Genomic DNA, 15,898 nt, shown 5'->3' on the forward strand with positions numbered 1-15,898 from the left:
AAGTAACACAAAACTAAGTTAATTTTACACACTCACACTTACCAAAATACCTATCATTTGGAAGCCTGTGTGGACGTAATTCTCGGTCAACAGACTGAGAACGCATTGGTCGACTCTGGCTACTAGAGTATCCATCATGCAGACGTGGCCTATCAAAACCACGAAACTCTTGTTCATTCTAAGGAATTAAAAGAAACTTATGCTTGAAATATCAAACTGGAAACAAGAAAGCAACATCATAAGAAGGTAAACTTAAAATTAGGCCCAGATAAGTAAGAGAGCAGACATAGAATTACTATTAATGAAGTAGTTCCCATTTTTTTTTTTTTTTTTTTTTTTTACAGGAAACCATTATGAACTGTCATAAATTAAACCTTAATCTCCCATAGGAATACATTGATAAAAGGAACCATTAAAAAGTTAAGCTTCATGGTAACACATTTATTTATCAATTCAAAATTTAAAATATTGCAGGACTAACTGTTTAAATCTGCTTAAAATAAAAATGTTTAAACATTTTTATTTTAAGGGAGAGGGAATCCTATAGTTTTGAAGAAATTACACATTTTGACGTTAAGAAGATTTAACAGTTAGTCCCGTAGAATTCTAGGATTCTATAATCCTACAGGAACTATAGGATTATTACTATTATTACGGGCAACTCCAGGGAGTCATTTGACTCATCGAGGGAGGCCCCAAATCATATTCATCACAACTATTTGACATTCATACAGTATCTATCATACCTCGCCTTAAACTCATTCACTGTCACAGCATCCACTACAGACTCAGGGAGGGCATTCCACTCATTCACTACTCTAAAAGTAAAGAATCCAGCTCTAACACCGTTACTAACCACACTTTTGCCCAGTTTCCATGGATGTCCCCTAGTCCTCCCACAACCAGCCCTGTTCTCAAAAATATCTTCTGAATTAATTGTATAGAAACCCTTCAGTAATTTGAATGTCTCAATCATATCTCCCCTCCTCCGCCTATCAACCAATTTTTGCAACCCACAAATCCTCAACCTGTTCTCATACGGTTCATTCCACAGACCTGCTATCATCTTGGTCACTCGCCTCTGGATCCTCTCCACCTCCTCCCCATCAAGAAGAAACCTAGGTGACCAAATCTGAGCACAGTAGTCTAGATGGGGTCTTATCAAGGCTCGATAGAGAGGAACAATAACCTGCTTGTCAACGTATTCTTCAGCAACCAAGTGATTTGATGAGCTGTTTTGGTCAATTTTGCAATGTGTCCCCTAAATTTCAATTCCTTATCTACCAACACTCCTAAATCTCGTGCCTCATCAATTTCCTGGAGCAGGGTTCCACCAATGCAGTAAACTGCCGCCAATCTTTTCACCCCAAAATGCATAACCTTACATTTTGCCACATTAAACTGACATCCATTCTCCTTAGCCCAGACCTCCAATCTATCCAAATCATCCTGCAAAATTTTGACGTCATCCGCATTCACTATTGCCCTACCCAACTTCGCATCATCCGCAAACAAATGAACTGTTCCTCTCAGATCATTTCCTATATCATTTATGAACAAATTAAACAGCAGTGGTCCAAGAACAGATCCTTGTGGCACACCACTAGTCACAGGCCGTCTTGTGGACTCAATTCCCGAGTAAACCACTCTCTGATATCTCTCCGTCAACCACCCTCCTATCCATCTCACCAACCCTATGTCCATTCCCATATGCTGCAATTTACTGATTAGAATTCCATGTGGAATCCTGTCAAAGGCCTTGGTGTGAGATTGTGGCTAGCAGAACTAAATATACAATTGGGTGCTGCTATAGACCAGGTGATGGAAAAGATGGTGGTGACAGTATGCACAAGCAAATAGAAGAAATGGGTGGAAGGAGGGTGATTATTATGGGAGATTTCAACTATGGTCGCATTGATTGGAGTGAGGAGAGGACACACGGGAGGAAGGAACTGGATTTTATGCGGTTATTAAGGGATAACTATCTGTGACAGCATGTAATGGAAAATACTAAGGGTCAGAGAGTGCTTGACCTAGTAATTACATCTGAGGATTTGGCTGTAACAAATATGACCACATTGCCACCAATCCCTTTTTTCTTTCAATAAATTTTCTTGTATTTCGTGGTTCTATTCTAATGTTACTACTTTGTTTCAAGGCTTTTGTATTCTCTAATTCACTATGCCTGAAAAGAGGAAAAGTGAATAAACATGAGAGTAAACATGCACTGTACAGTAAATAATTTTTATTTAAACTGATAATAGAGAGAGAGGCAGATTTCAATTATTTGTTTCAACTGCAGATGCAGACTAATTCCTCTCTACACCTCTGAAATGATGTGTACAGCAAATATCAGCCACAGTTTTTAAAACTCAAATACATATACAATACATTATAATGCAAAACTAAGTTACTGAATAAAAAGTAAACCGTGTTGATTCAATTATTAGAAATCATTCATACTAGTTAAAATGTTTTATTCTCAGTTGCATTTCAATTGCAGAACAGAAAAATGTATACCACTCATAAGCATAAGGGGGTATTGTACTGCTGCTTTCTCTGTGAGAAAAATTCCTAATGGTCAGAAACTAGCTCATTGCAGAAATGTGTATTGTTCTTTTTGTTGATGAGAGTACACCAATTCTCTTCTTCATATGACATACTTTGTAGTATACCTAAGCAATCCAAGCTTCAAGATTTTCTGTAATAAATGCATGAAATTCTGATCTCTTTTTATTCTTCAAAAGGAAACCTTGTGAACTTTAATGCTAAGAAACTACAATCCTGTTTTATTTCTTGCAAGAAAGATCTCACTATTTCATTTCCTCCTATTTTGTTTCTTGACATCTTTTGCCTTTCCTGGCATAAACACATTGCATTCACTCCAGACACTTTTCATCTGTATAACTAAAACTACTACATAAATCCTAAATCCAACCAACCTTGGAATAGTGTTTACATATTTCATGTTACCATAGCTAAAAATGCTTTATGATTTCTCAAATTTTCAAAAGGAATCCCCCCCCCTCCACTTCTGTATCTACTTACTGCCTCCTTATGGGTATTTTCATCAAAGATTTACTGAACTGTCCATCATTCATTCACTTCCTTCTGAGACCAAAGTTGCTGATCATTACCTAGTGTTCAGCCCTTCAATCCTCATGAACCAACTTCTCTTCCCCCCCCCCCTCTTTAATTCCATCTAAATGTTCCCTGGAAAAATCTCCCTCACTCTGTCTTTCCCAAAGCCTACATCTTCTGCCCTTGTTCAAGAAACACAATAGATTCTCATGCCTTAACATCTCACAAACAAAGGGACCCTAATACACTGGTGTCCAAAACTACATTTTTACATTTTATTGTCAACATATTAATAAATTATACTACACAAAAATGTTATAAATTTCATACAAATTAAATTGCAATATGTTTTTGGCAAAAGTTACAAATTTTCTAAGCATATACTTAAGGAATTAATTATAGAAAACTGCACGGAGAGACATTTCAGTATAGAATGTGTCCACCCAGAACTGAGATTCAGATCTCACGATTCAAGAGTTCTTGAGGCAAACTGGCCCACTCCTCCTCCAGAGCAAGGATAAGGCCTTGGTTGATTTCTCGAGGGGAATTTCCAGCAGCAATGCATCTTCCTATTGCACCCCAAATGTCTTTTATACAGTTGAGATCTGGGGAGCATGCTGGCCACTCCATTCAATTACCATCCTCGGTCTCCACAAGAATCTCCAATGCTCGTGTACATGTCATTGTCATCCATAAAAATTAATTCTTTACTTATAGCACCATGAATCAATCAATCATGATGAAGAAATTTGTTGCAATATTCTTCACCAGTCATAGTACCTTTTTCCAGAATTTGTAGTTCAGTATGACCCCAGCACTGCTATATCTATTCCTTTCAAGGACATTCTTGCGATGGTAAGTAGTACCACTTTCACATCAGATCAAATGTCATACAGAATCAGAGAAAAGACAAATGACTCATCTGTCAAGAGTACATTAGCACATTGGTGTCTTATTCAATTTTTATAGAAACAACACAATGGAAAATTTGCTCTACGATGAGCTGTGGATAAAAGGATGCAGAATACAGGTCTTTGGGCATATAGGCCTCATCTGTTGCAGATGTCTTTCCATTGTCGAATATCCCTGTAGCTGTGCTTGCATGAACCTGACCTGCCATGGTGTGTTGATTACGTTTTGTTGGTATAACCAAAAATCTGTCTTCATGCTTTGTGGTAGAGTAAAGACAACCTCTTAGCAAATGTCTGGAACAAATTCAATTGGTTTGAACCCCTGCCGGATACAATGCTATGTGAGATTCCAAAATCTCTTGCAATATCAGTAATTATGCTGCCTTCTTCAAGCTTTCCAATAATTCTTCCACACATGAAATCATCTAGATGATTTTATGTGTGGAAGAATTTTAAATTTTAAATTTTGTACCACATAAATAAGAATCAAAAAATATATGTACCACCATAAAAGCATTTCCCAATTAAAAATCAGTACATCCCAAATGGAGTGTTTATATTCAAAGAATAAAACATTTTAAATCTATATTATTCATTTATATTCGTAAATGAAACTTTTACATTATAATGAAATATAGTAAATGGTGGGTAATAATATATGAGCAAATATTAAGGAGATTTATTATTGGTGAGGATTAATGCGACAGATGAGCCTGTTTCATTGTAACCAATTTCAATATGTCGGGCTTTATCTTCATTAATTTCAAACATAAGTCAGGTTCAAGTTGCAACCGTGTCCTATATTTATTTTTAATTAATAGCATGGCTGAAAACCCAGTTTCGCAAAGACATGATGTGTTGAAAGGCATTAAAAATTTTATCACTTTGTCGGAAATATACTTATACAGTGGTACCTTGGTTTGTGAGCATAATTCGTTCCGGAAACGTGCTCGTAATCCAAAGGCACTCTTATATCAAAGCGAATTTCCCCATAAGAAATAATAGAAACTCAGATGATTCGTTCCAAAACTCAAAAATATTCATATAAAAATGATTAATACAAAATACATAAAGTAATCGAATTTATTAATTACATTACAATTGCATATTACAGTAATTGTATTGGGTAGGACGACTTTCACTGTCACTAACGGAATCACTGCTATCTGTCGACTCTTTTTCTTTTTGTGCGACTTTAACAAGGAACCTATCCAATGATACTTGCTTTTGCCTCCTTTTGAGGATTGCACGGAAATATGACATTGCATTGTCGTTAAACAGATTCATCGCTCGCACTGCTACAGCCTTACTTGTGGTGCTTTTCTACAAAATTTTGCACTGTTTCCCACATTTTACACACCTCCCTAATCTCATTTGAAGAGAGGGATGTCTCTGACTTTTTCTCCTCTTCATCGCAATCTTGCGATGGCAGCCACTTGCATACTTTATTCGTGCTTCCCTTCTTAACTTCTACCGTAATCATCTCTTTCTTCTTACCACCTTCCTTTTCTTCATTGGGCCACTGTCGTAGTACGGTTAATAAAGAACAGTCACTACATTTGGACAGCAAAATAAAAAAATGCTTTACGCACACACACATGGTCACAACACTAGCACGAATGTTGACTATAAGAATGAGGTATGCCGACTGAGACCGCGCATGTGAGACGATTACCCACAATCCCGAGCGACTTGTGATCACGTGACGCTCGGCAGACAAAGCGTATAGGTAATACAGTACTCATATTGCAAGACCTCGCTTGTTTATCAAGTTAAAATTTATTAAAAATTTTTGCTTGTCTTGCAAAACACTCGCAGACCAAGTTACTTGCAATCCAAGGTACTACTGTATTAATCTCTTCTTTTTAACCAAAAATTGCATAAGTTACCTTTTTTGAACTCATTCATGAGATTTCTGTCACATGAAATAAAATATCTATGAATTGAAAAATTATCTAGCACAGTATCCAAAAAAGGAAACAGATCTCTTATCCAACTTTCATTTTCTAAATTTTCAGGAAAGTAGGAATGAAAATTATTAACAAGTCCTATGCAGTGTTTTTCTATATCTTCAATTAGTAGTTCATTCAGTGACAGATCATTTTCCTGGAGATACTCTTCTAATGTTGGTGATGTAGCAATTTTCTTCCTTTTCACGTCCTTAATTATGTATTCTAGTTTTTTCACAGCTGCATTTATTTTGTCATGTACAGTAAAGACAGTTATATTGGAACCTTGTAAACTAGAATTCAGTTCGTTCAGTTTTCTAAAAATATCGGCCAAATATTTTTTCCAATTTATTTCATGGCCAGTGATAAACTCATTAATTTTCTTAAAAATCTCATCTGCTGTGGTATGATTTGTAAGAGGCTAGCAAAATAAGAATTCTTTATCTATGACTTGTTCTCTTTCATATCGAATATAAGCCATCAACTGTGCAAAGTTGTTTACGTCTGTACTTTCATCGAACTGAATTGCAAAATAATTGCTTTGCTTCATATTTTCGATTAGTGTTTGTTTTACTTGAGCTGCCATTTCTTTAATTTGTCACAAAACAGTGTCATCTGACAAAGAAACAACATTCAACTTGGCTGCTGCTGTAGGGCCAAGAATAGACATCACAATGTCTTAGGCTGTAGGTAATATTAAAGTTTCTCCAATAGTATGTGGTTTTGCAGTTTGAGCAATTCTCAAACTAACCAAATATGATGCTTCCTCTGCTTGTTCGTTAATTGTAGTAAAAGAATGAAGTGAACGTTTGTTAGTTTTCATTTCAGTTCGTTTTCTTTTAAAAAAGTCGAGAGGGTTACCTTTTAAACAGGCATATTCATTTTGAAAATGCTGTAGTAGAAGCGATGGTTTCATTGAGTGATTCGAAAATTGTTCGTAACAAATAATGCACTGGGGCCTGGGTCGTTTTCATCCTCATTCCAAAAAAATCCATATTCCAAATAATTTTCATTATACTTTCTTGTAGCAGTAGCATTTCGTTTTCTAAATGCTTCATGAGATTCAGGATTAAAACTAGAAGTGATAGCTGTGTCAGTGTCGTCTACCAACCGTTTCCTCTTTGATTTTCAATTCCTAACCATTTGTCCATTATAACGAGGATATTGTCATTATAATGACATTTTATTTGACATTATAATGTCAAAGAAAGTGACGCTACTGTTATTATATTCTGTATACTTTGGTAGTGATCTCATTCATAAACAAAATTCAGCACATTCCCAGGCGTTCGCAAGAACATCGCATATCAGTAGTGGTACTGTCTTAATAGCAGTGTCAGCACAAATCAAAAACGCCACTCCACATTCATACAAATATAAACATAATATTTATTTTTAATATCATTTATGTTAAATAATAACTTTCCTTTATTTTTTAAACAGAATATCACATAATTATCTTAATAAAATACATTTTCATGTAAAATAATATATTACTCTTAAACTTGCAACAATCTATTGCTTTTGTTTTTCATTATGTTATATGTACTTTGTTTATTATAATTTTTTTACACACAAAAATACTGTTTCAAAATAAATATTAAATATGAAAACCCTTATGACACGCTAATGAGAGACTTCGCATCTGAAGATTCATATAAAACTGCAATAAAATTTATTTGTTCGTTTTATTCGATTCACCAAGCTAAATTCTTGGAACAGTCTACTCTTTACAATATTAAAATACATGTTTCTGAACATTTATTTAAATATTTTGCAAAAATTGTACCACCAAAAATAACGTAATGTACCACAGTTTGAGATTATTATAAATTAATAATTCTTATAAATTATATTAATTCTTATAAATTAATCCACAATGATGTGGATTAATTTATAAGAATTAATCCACATCATTCATTCCATCTACTGCTCTACTCTGGGAAGTTTTCCTAAAGGACTATGATCTCTAGGTTCCTTGTTACTTCTTAAACACTAGTCAACACATGACACTGAAGTGACAGAGATTTTGCAACTTGTATGCAATTAATATTAAAAATTAAATATGCAGACTGCATAAAATTATTTTAAATACTATAAGTTATTTACAATGTTGTAGTATGAAAGAAGTAGTATTTGCATTTATATACTTAGCAATATTTTTATGTGGTTTATTTATTTACTTTGTAAATAAATGCAAGCCAAAATTCGCTTACTTATGAAAAATAAACCTTTCCAACATTTCAAGTTCATTAGCGCTGAAGTAGAGCTTTGGCTCTCTTAAGGTTTCTGCCTGGTCTCTGAGAAGAGCCAATCAGTTCAAAACAGCTGTCAGGCCAGTGAAACTTTATCAAAATGAACTAATAGAAAGCGAATATATAGACACTTGAACAGTGTTTATATTTTCTAAGTAGTCTCTGCATTAAGGCAACTCATGAATGCCAGTGAGTGTATTCCCATAAGAAGCTCCCTGGTCAACTTATTTTTACGAAACTTTCATAGCGTCTATATTCAGCTTTGAAATAATGCTGGATTTAATATCCACTTATATAATTTTGCATCGCCGAACTGAAGTCCTTTTGCTCTTTATTTTAGTAAAAAATTTTGTAATGCTATTATCATTCTGCATGACTGAGGCACTTCAGAAAAATTAGCCAGAATCTTAAAGAAATACAATATCTGAACAGCTTTCTAGCCCCCACCAAAAGCTTGCTATCCTCATACATTCTATTAAAGAACATCTCCCTTCTCTCTCTCTCTGTATAAAGTACCCTGCTTCTGCAAGTGGGGTCTACTATGGATATACAGAAAGATCAGCCAACATCCTCTTGGAAGAACACAAAAAATACATCTGCAGTCATGACTATGGTCAATTAGGCCTTGGAGACCATGCTTTAGATACAGTTCATAGAATCAATTGGAAAAAGCCCACCATGCCCCATTGCAGTAAATTAGAAGAGAAAGACTATTTTTTGGAATATGCAGTTGATCTCAAAAATCAACCTAATCTAAATAAACATGGTTGCATAAAACTTCCCAAAATATGGGAAACACTAATACTTCGAGATCCCAGTTTACAACCAAGGCCACCACACCTAGTTAGAACTTTAGTCTTTCATCCACGTGTTTCACTTAGTTTGTGTTGCCTTTCTCTCTCTCTCTGTGTGTGTTATGCCTCATATTGTAATCACTGATGATGTCCAGTGACTGCGATGAAATACTGGAAGAATTAAATAACATTTTTAATGCTTTCTTAGTAAAAGGATTAAAGGATTAGGATCTTTCTCAGAGGTATAACCTCGTAGCAGTCAAATTGGGAACTGAACTATCAAGTTGGAAACCAATAAATCATGGCATCAGACATGGCCTTTATCACAATTAATCTTTAATATATGATATATATAAATATACATCAACGCCATTATCACACACTGGACACTGACAGTTAATACAAATATAGCATTGTGAAGTGATCGCCATCTCCACACACATCAAAGATGATTACTCCTCACAAATAATAAAGACAATTTGCAATATTCTCTGATTATATACAAAGGATCGGGTACTCCTGGCAAATAACGAAAAAATAAATGCAATATTCTGTGCAGCAATTTTCAACTTTATTGCTGAAAAAATTAATATGGAAATATCAACCGTAAAAACCAAAATTTTGGCCTTTCATTCCCAGGAACTACTTTGAAGTAAAATGCATATTAAGGATTCATGAGCAAGTAAACTGCTTTATCTATATTGGTTATAATCTGACAATAATAATAAAACTCCAAAGTATGGCAGAGCACTTAGAATGATTAATTAAATTTTTAAATCAACAGAAGTACAGAGGTGCTAGAATTAAACCATGAATTCAAAATTAGTTTAATTCAAAAAAGTATGGCAGAGCACAGAATAATTAAACTTTTAATTCAAGTACAAAGGTGCTAAAATTAAACCATCCAAGATATTAACAAGACCAACACTTATCTATGGGAGTGAAGCCTGGGCAATTAGGAAACAAGATGAGCTTACATCAATTAAAATGAAATTTAAGAATTTCATGATATATATTAGTGGACCATTAAAACAAAGATATAATGACTCAAAAGGAGGTGATTTCTATTATATGACACCTCCAAGAAGTCCCAAGACTCATCACAGAATACAACATATTTCACATTTTCCTTTTGTAAAGAACTTAAAAGAATGACATTTATCAGATTTGTTTTCTCTGTTTAACAAAGAAGACAATAAATTATTTTATTCCCATGTTGGACATTAAATAGAATGAAAATAGCACAAGAATGAATTATTCAACAGTTTTCTGCTTCCAAATACTCAGAGGATACAATATAAATTGTAGGAATCACACAAGCAACATAAAGTGAAGCTTAGTAAACTTAATTCTCTAGAATCTGTTAGGAAGCCTAGATTGTAACTCAGAGTGCATAAGAACTGCTATTTCCATTTCTCACATCACTTATATAAATTATATCGTTTTTTAACAGCAACCAGATTATATAAAAACTTTCTTTGAACTTGCTGCAGGGAAGTGAGTAGTTTTCTCCCACTATATTTGCTTCTGTTGGTATGATATCCAAGGTATAATCCACTAAATCTAACAATCCATAGTCATGATTACTGATGTATTCGTTTACATTTTTTAAAGCCACCTTGAGCTAACCTTCCAGTTAGAACACAATAGGCCAACCTGCAGGAACATGGAAGCTTTGAAACACAAGAAACTAAGATGAAGGAGTTGGCCTTTAGGAGAACAAATAATGATTGTCAATTTAATGTTGCAAAATGTAAGGTTATGCACTTCAGGTTGAAAAGGTTGAATATGGTGTATCATATTGATGGTATGGTTTGCAGGAAACCTATGAGGCCAGGAACTTGGGAAAAATGGTGAAAAAAGAGTTGAAGTTCTGAGGGAATATTGCAAAAAGCTGGTAAAACATCTCAGCAAATTACTTGGATGATGCAAAACATACTAACAAGAAGATAAGGAAGTTATCTCTCTTTATAAGGCTATGATTTGCCACGACTACTATGCACAGATTTGGTTACCTGGGTTTCTTAGGGAATAGGGGGTGGTCAAAAGGATTCAGAGATGAACTACCAAGATGGCGACAGGTTTGTGGAATACCCCCTACGAAGATAGGCTGAAGATTTGTGGGTTACAAAGTTTAGTTGATAGGTAGAAAAGAGGGGGGAACATGACAGACAGTTTTAAGATATTAAAGGAGTTTTATAAAATTGATGCAAGTGAAATTTTTCAATATATGACAAATAGTTGAACTAGAGCTCATGCAGATCATATTTTTTGCATGGAGAGTGGTGGTGAGTGGAATGGATTGCCAGAATTGGCTGTGAGTTCCCTGACAGTGAATGGATTCAAGGAGAGATATGATAGGATTTGAAGTGTATGATGGTTGATTTGGGTCTCATGCAATAAGTTTCCAGAGATACCATAAAATAATAATAAATAAGGTCAGCCAATTTCAAGTGGGTTCCAAGACAGTGCAGAGATTGTATTTTTTTCAAAATTATAGGTATTTTTTCTGACAAACCTTAGGGAACAGCAATTACATTCATCTTCTATTTTTGCAGTTAAAATGAACATCACAAAAAGAAATAAATAACTTATTTAATTCTGTGAGAAGCTTCCAGTATTAAGACCACATTTTAAGGTAAATAATGAGTTTAATAAAAATATGCAATTATAACTCTACAAGTTCAGTAAGTCATCAAACTTACATCGTCAGGGGTACTAGCAAAAAAAGTTGTACACAACAAGACTAGAAATAATGAATTATACAGATGTTATCAGAACTTCACAATTGATATATACAAATAAATAATCAGAATAAAAACGTTAAATTCATTACTGTATGCATGTTGGAACACTGCCAGTTGTTGATGTTACATTCTGTGGCATTGTGAGTGTCATATCCTAGGTCCATGGCAGTTAGATTTTTATTGAAAGCAGACCAAAATTGGTTAAGATTAAAAATTAATTTTTGTTATATTGTGTAGGGATCCTTAGCATTTGTGAGGCTTCCTTGAACTTTCTTGTAAAACAGTTATGATCAATATATGACATTTTTGTCTGTCACCAAAGATGGCTTTAACCTAAAATTAATCTATTTATTTATTTAGCCACTAATATTTTGTTGCTTTAGAGCACACAAACACTCACAGTATGCAAACAAAGTAATAAAACAAAAATCTGAAGTCCTAATTTGGAACCATCTGTTGTTTGATAAACAGAAGTTTACAAGTATTAAGTCAATCTTTATCCTTATTATTAAGTGACACTTACCAGAAGTCATTGTGGGAGGGCACTACACTCTACTTTGCTATACATCTGTCTCCCCTACTACTTAATTCTCTACCTACGCACAACACTACTATCGATGCCACCAACACCCAGTCCACCACCAATAACAACAGTATTCTTTGTCTGTAAATGGCATGTGATCTCACTTGAACATGGGATGAAAAGCCCAAGTTTCCAGGAGAAAAAACCCTGCTATCTTAAAATGATAGTCTCCAGATTTTTGACTGATTGACACAGCCCATAATTGTTGAAACACTTGGGGAATGTTTCATAGCTTCTGATTCCAAAGACAGTCTCTCTCTCTCTGTATTGTAATGACTTCTGTGTAGCACTTTTTTTTTTTTTTTTTTTACATCTAATCCTGCAGAAGATGTCTAAAGTAGTATAACCCCCACTTGCCATCACAATGGTGACAAATATATTTCTTATATTCTCTGAGGCAGGTATCAACAGATCATCCTATCTGCCCAGGTTACAAATACAGAGTACTTCATATACTGCTGGATAAGATCTCATATGGGAGGCTTAATGGATTATATACAACACTCAGAAAGGAATTAAAACAGAATTTAATACTTCTTATATTTCATCTCAGTCACTCAGACGTCTTCAGGGATTAAAGTAACATATACAAATACCATACAATACTAAGCCAACCACGTGGGTGACTCTCAAGTCCTATCTAGGTGGTGCATCCTCTATGGGCGGTTGTAGGTGGTCTGGAATGTAAGGTGGGATTTCTGATGATTATCATCATCATCAAATTCCTACCATGTACCCTCAAGGGGTGTACAGGATATGATAGTAGTACATGAAAAAAATTACATCATTACTATCTTCCTATCTACAATTTTCCTCCAAATCAGTCTGTTACTTGCCAAAACTCCAACATTATCAGATCTTATATGTCTATCTCCTAAAGCATTTTGTACCGTATCAATTCATCTATATCTTGGTCTTCCTCTGGGTCGTTTTGCTGCAAACCTGGCTTGCCACCTGAGATTAGCTCTGCTAACGCATTCCTGGATGCTGACAATGTCAAGTTCTGACCTAATATCCTCGTTTTTAATATGATATTGCCATTGATGCCATCTGTTCATGCCTCTAATCTTTCTCAGGACTCTCATATCTGCGGTCTCTAGTCTTTGGTCATGTGTTTTACTTCTGACCCAGCTCTCAGATCCATAAGTTAAAACTGGTTAACACTGTTTTGCATACAGCTAATTTAGTGTTCCGAATAATTTCTCTCTCATTCCATATGAATTTATTCAATTGACTTCCCACCATACCAGCTTTGCTGATTCTGTTATCTATTTATATCTTTAATTTACCATCTTCACTAAAAATCTTGCCTAAGTAGCTGAAATGTTTTACTTGTTCCACAGGTTCTCCATTCACAACACAGTTGACATTTTCAATGATTCTGCCTATTCTTTTTATTGCTGACCTTCATACCATATCTATTACAACAGTTATTCAATAGAGAATCTTGCAGACTTGTAGCGGATTTATTTAGAAGTATAACATCATCCGCATAAAGCAAAGAGCTGACATTAACATCTCCAATTTTGATATCATGTTTAATACCACTTTCCTTCATAATGTGATTCATATAGATAATGAATAACAGAGGGGATAATGTACATCATTGTCTCACACCAGATTTAACATTAAACCATCTTCCTGTACTTCCTTCAATTCTAACTGCTGACTTACAACTCAAATCAAGACCAAGTATTGCTTGATATAACACCATATAACTGTAGCGTATTGAATAGCTTCTCTCTTGGCCACTTGTCATATGCCTTTTCCAAATCGACAAAACTTAAATACAGATCTTTGTTATATTCCCATGATTTCTCCACTATTTGTCGTAAAGTGAAGATCTGATCCTAACAGCCTCTATTTGTCCTGAATCCAGCTTATTCTTCACCAAGCTTTTCTTCCACAATTCTTCTCAACCGTTTCTCAAGTATACTTGCATAGATCTTGCCAGGAACACTCAGTAGGGAAATACCTCTGTAATTCTCACATTCAGTTTTATTTACTTTTCATATATGGGTACTATGAGAGTTCTACTCCAATCATCAGGAATTCGTCCCTCTGTCCTGGCTTTCTGAACTATGCAGTGCAGTCACTGTAAGACACCATACTTCAGCATTTCTGGTTGAATATCATCTACTCCTGCTCCTTTTACACATTTCATGCCTATGATGGCTTTTTCTACTTCAAGTATGGATATATATTCCTGACTGCATGCTTGGTCAGTGTTTTTTACCACTGTGCTGCAATCACTGCTTGTTTCATTTAGAAGTTTTTCAAAGTAAGTCCTCCATACTTCAAGGATATCTTTTCCTTCCGTTTTCATGTCACCTTTATCATCTCTAACTCCTTTTAAAGCACTCTTTCCTCCATTCCTAAGCTTCTTCAACAACCTCCAGAATATTTTGCCACCGTCTTGATATTTATTTTCTATATTCTTGCAAAAGTCCTCCCATGACTTTTGTTTGGCTAGTTTTACACAGTGTTTAGCATTCTTGCACTTGTCTCTGTATTCTCTAAGAGCACAAGCTGACTTATTTGCCAGGAACTTTCGATGTGCTTTCTTCTTTTCCTTCACTGCCTCTTTAACTTCCTGTGTCCATCATGGAGTTCTAATTTTTCTATCCTTGCAGACAACTTCACCACATGCCTCTCTAGCTGAATCAATCAGGGCTTTCTTCAAGGCTTGCCACTGAATCTCCAAGGTTTGATTCCTGTTCTCAAACTCTTTCATTTTTTCTTCAATAATCTTTGTGTATGTTTACAGTTCACATCTGAGAGCTGCTCAACTTTTATTCGCTTTAAAACTTTCTTACATGTTAATCTTTTCAATATGAAATTCAATTTTATCCTGCTCAAGACTAAATAGTGATCACTTCCAATTTCAAATCCTCTGTACACTCTGGTGTCCTGCACCAGGGAGAAAAACTCGTATTTTGTGTTGAATACTATGGCTACTCCTCCTTTTCCTTGATTGTCATTGCCTATAACATTTTGTATATTATTTCTGGGAAAACTCCCATGTTACTCCTCTTAATAAACTATTATAATTACGGCTATTTTGCCTGCTTCAGTTTAGGAGTGCCCCTGTTTAAATGTCATTGGCTATCTATCATAGCCAATGACATTTAAACAGGGGCACTCCTAAACTGAAGCAGGCAAAATAGCCGTAATTATAATAACATTTTGTATTTATTGCTCAAAAGATCTCACCAGTTTTTGTCTTTTTTGTTTCAGTCACCCCTATTATGTGATGATTAATGTTTTCTAAATCTTCGGAAGTTTAATGCAACCATATTTATTTATATTCGGTTGATTTCTGAGAGCTGCTGCAGATTCTAAAAATAGTCTCTCTTTTTTGAATTTACTGTAGTGGAGCATGGTGGTTTTTTTTCCAAGAGATCTTGTGGGTTGTATCCAAGACAGGTCAGCCAGGCCTAACTGACCATAGTCATGGTTGCAGATGTATGACTTGTGTTCTTCTAGGCAGATGGTTGCTGATCTATCTGTCTGTCCAAAGTATGCCAGCTTACAGAAACAGGGTACTTTATAAACTTCAGGCACTGAGAGAGGAGGGA

General features: G+C 35.0%; 1 protein-coding gene across 3 annotated transcripts in view; it reads right to left on the bottom strand.

Annotated features, from left to right (window-relative positions):
- Positions 1-15,898, bottom strand: part of LOC150107043 (uncharacterized) — a 312,429-nt gene that overhangs the window by 98,978 nt on the left and 197,553 nt on the right. For all 3 annotated transcript variants that reach the window (XM_090393400.1, XM_090393401.1, XM_090393399.1), the window contains exon 8: positions 43-178. In XM_090393400.1, coding sequence (XP_090249526.1) covers positions 43-178 — 136 coding nt within the window. The remainder of the gene's footprint in view (positions 1-42; positions 179-15,898) is intronic.

Source organism: Typopeltis vanoorti, chromosome 5 (genome assembly GCF_054136105.1).
Source record: "Typopeltis vanoorti isolate ZY-2024b chromosome 5, IOZ_Tvanoo_1.0, whole genome shotgun sequence".
NCBI classification, from domain to species: domain Eukaryota; kingdom Metazoa; phylum Arthropoda; class Arachnida; order Uropygi; family Thelyphonidae; genus Typopeltis; species Typopeltis vanoorti.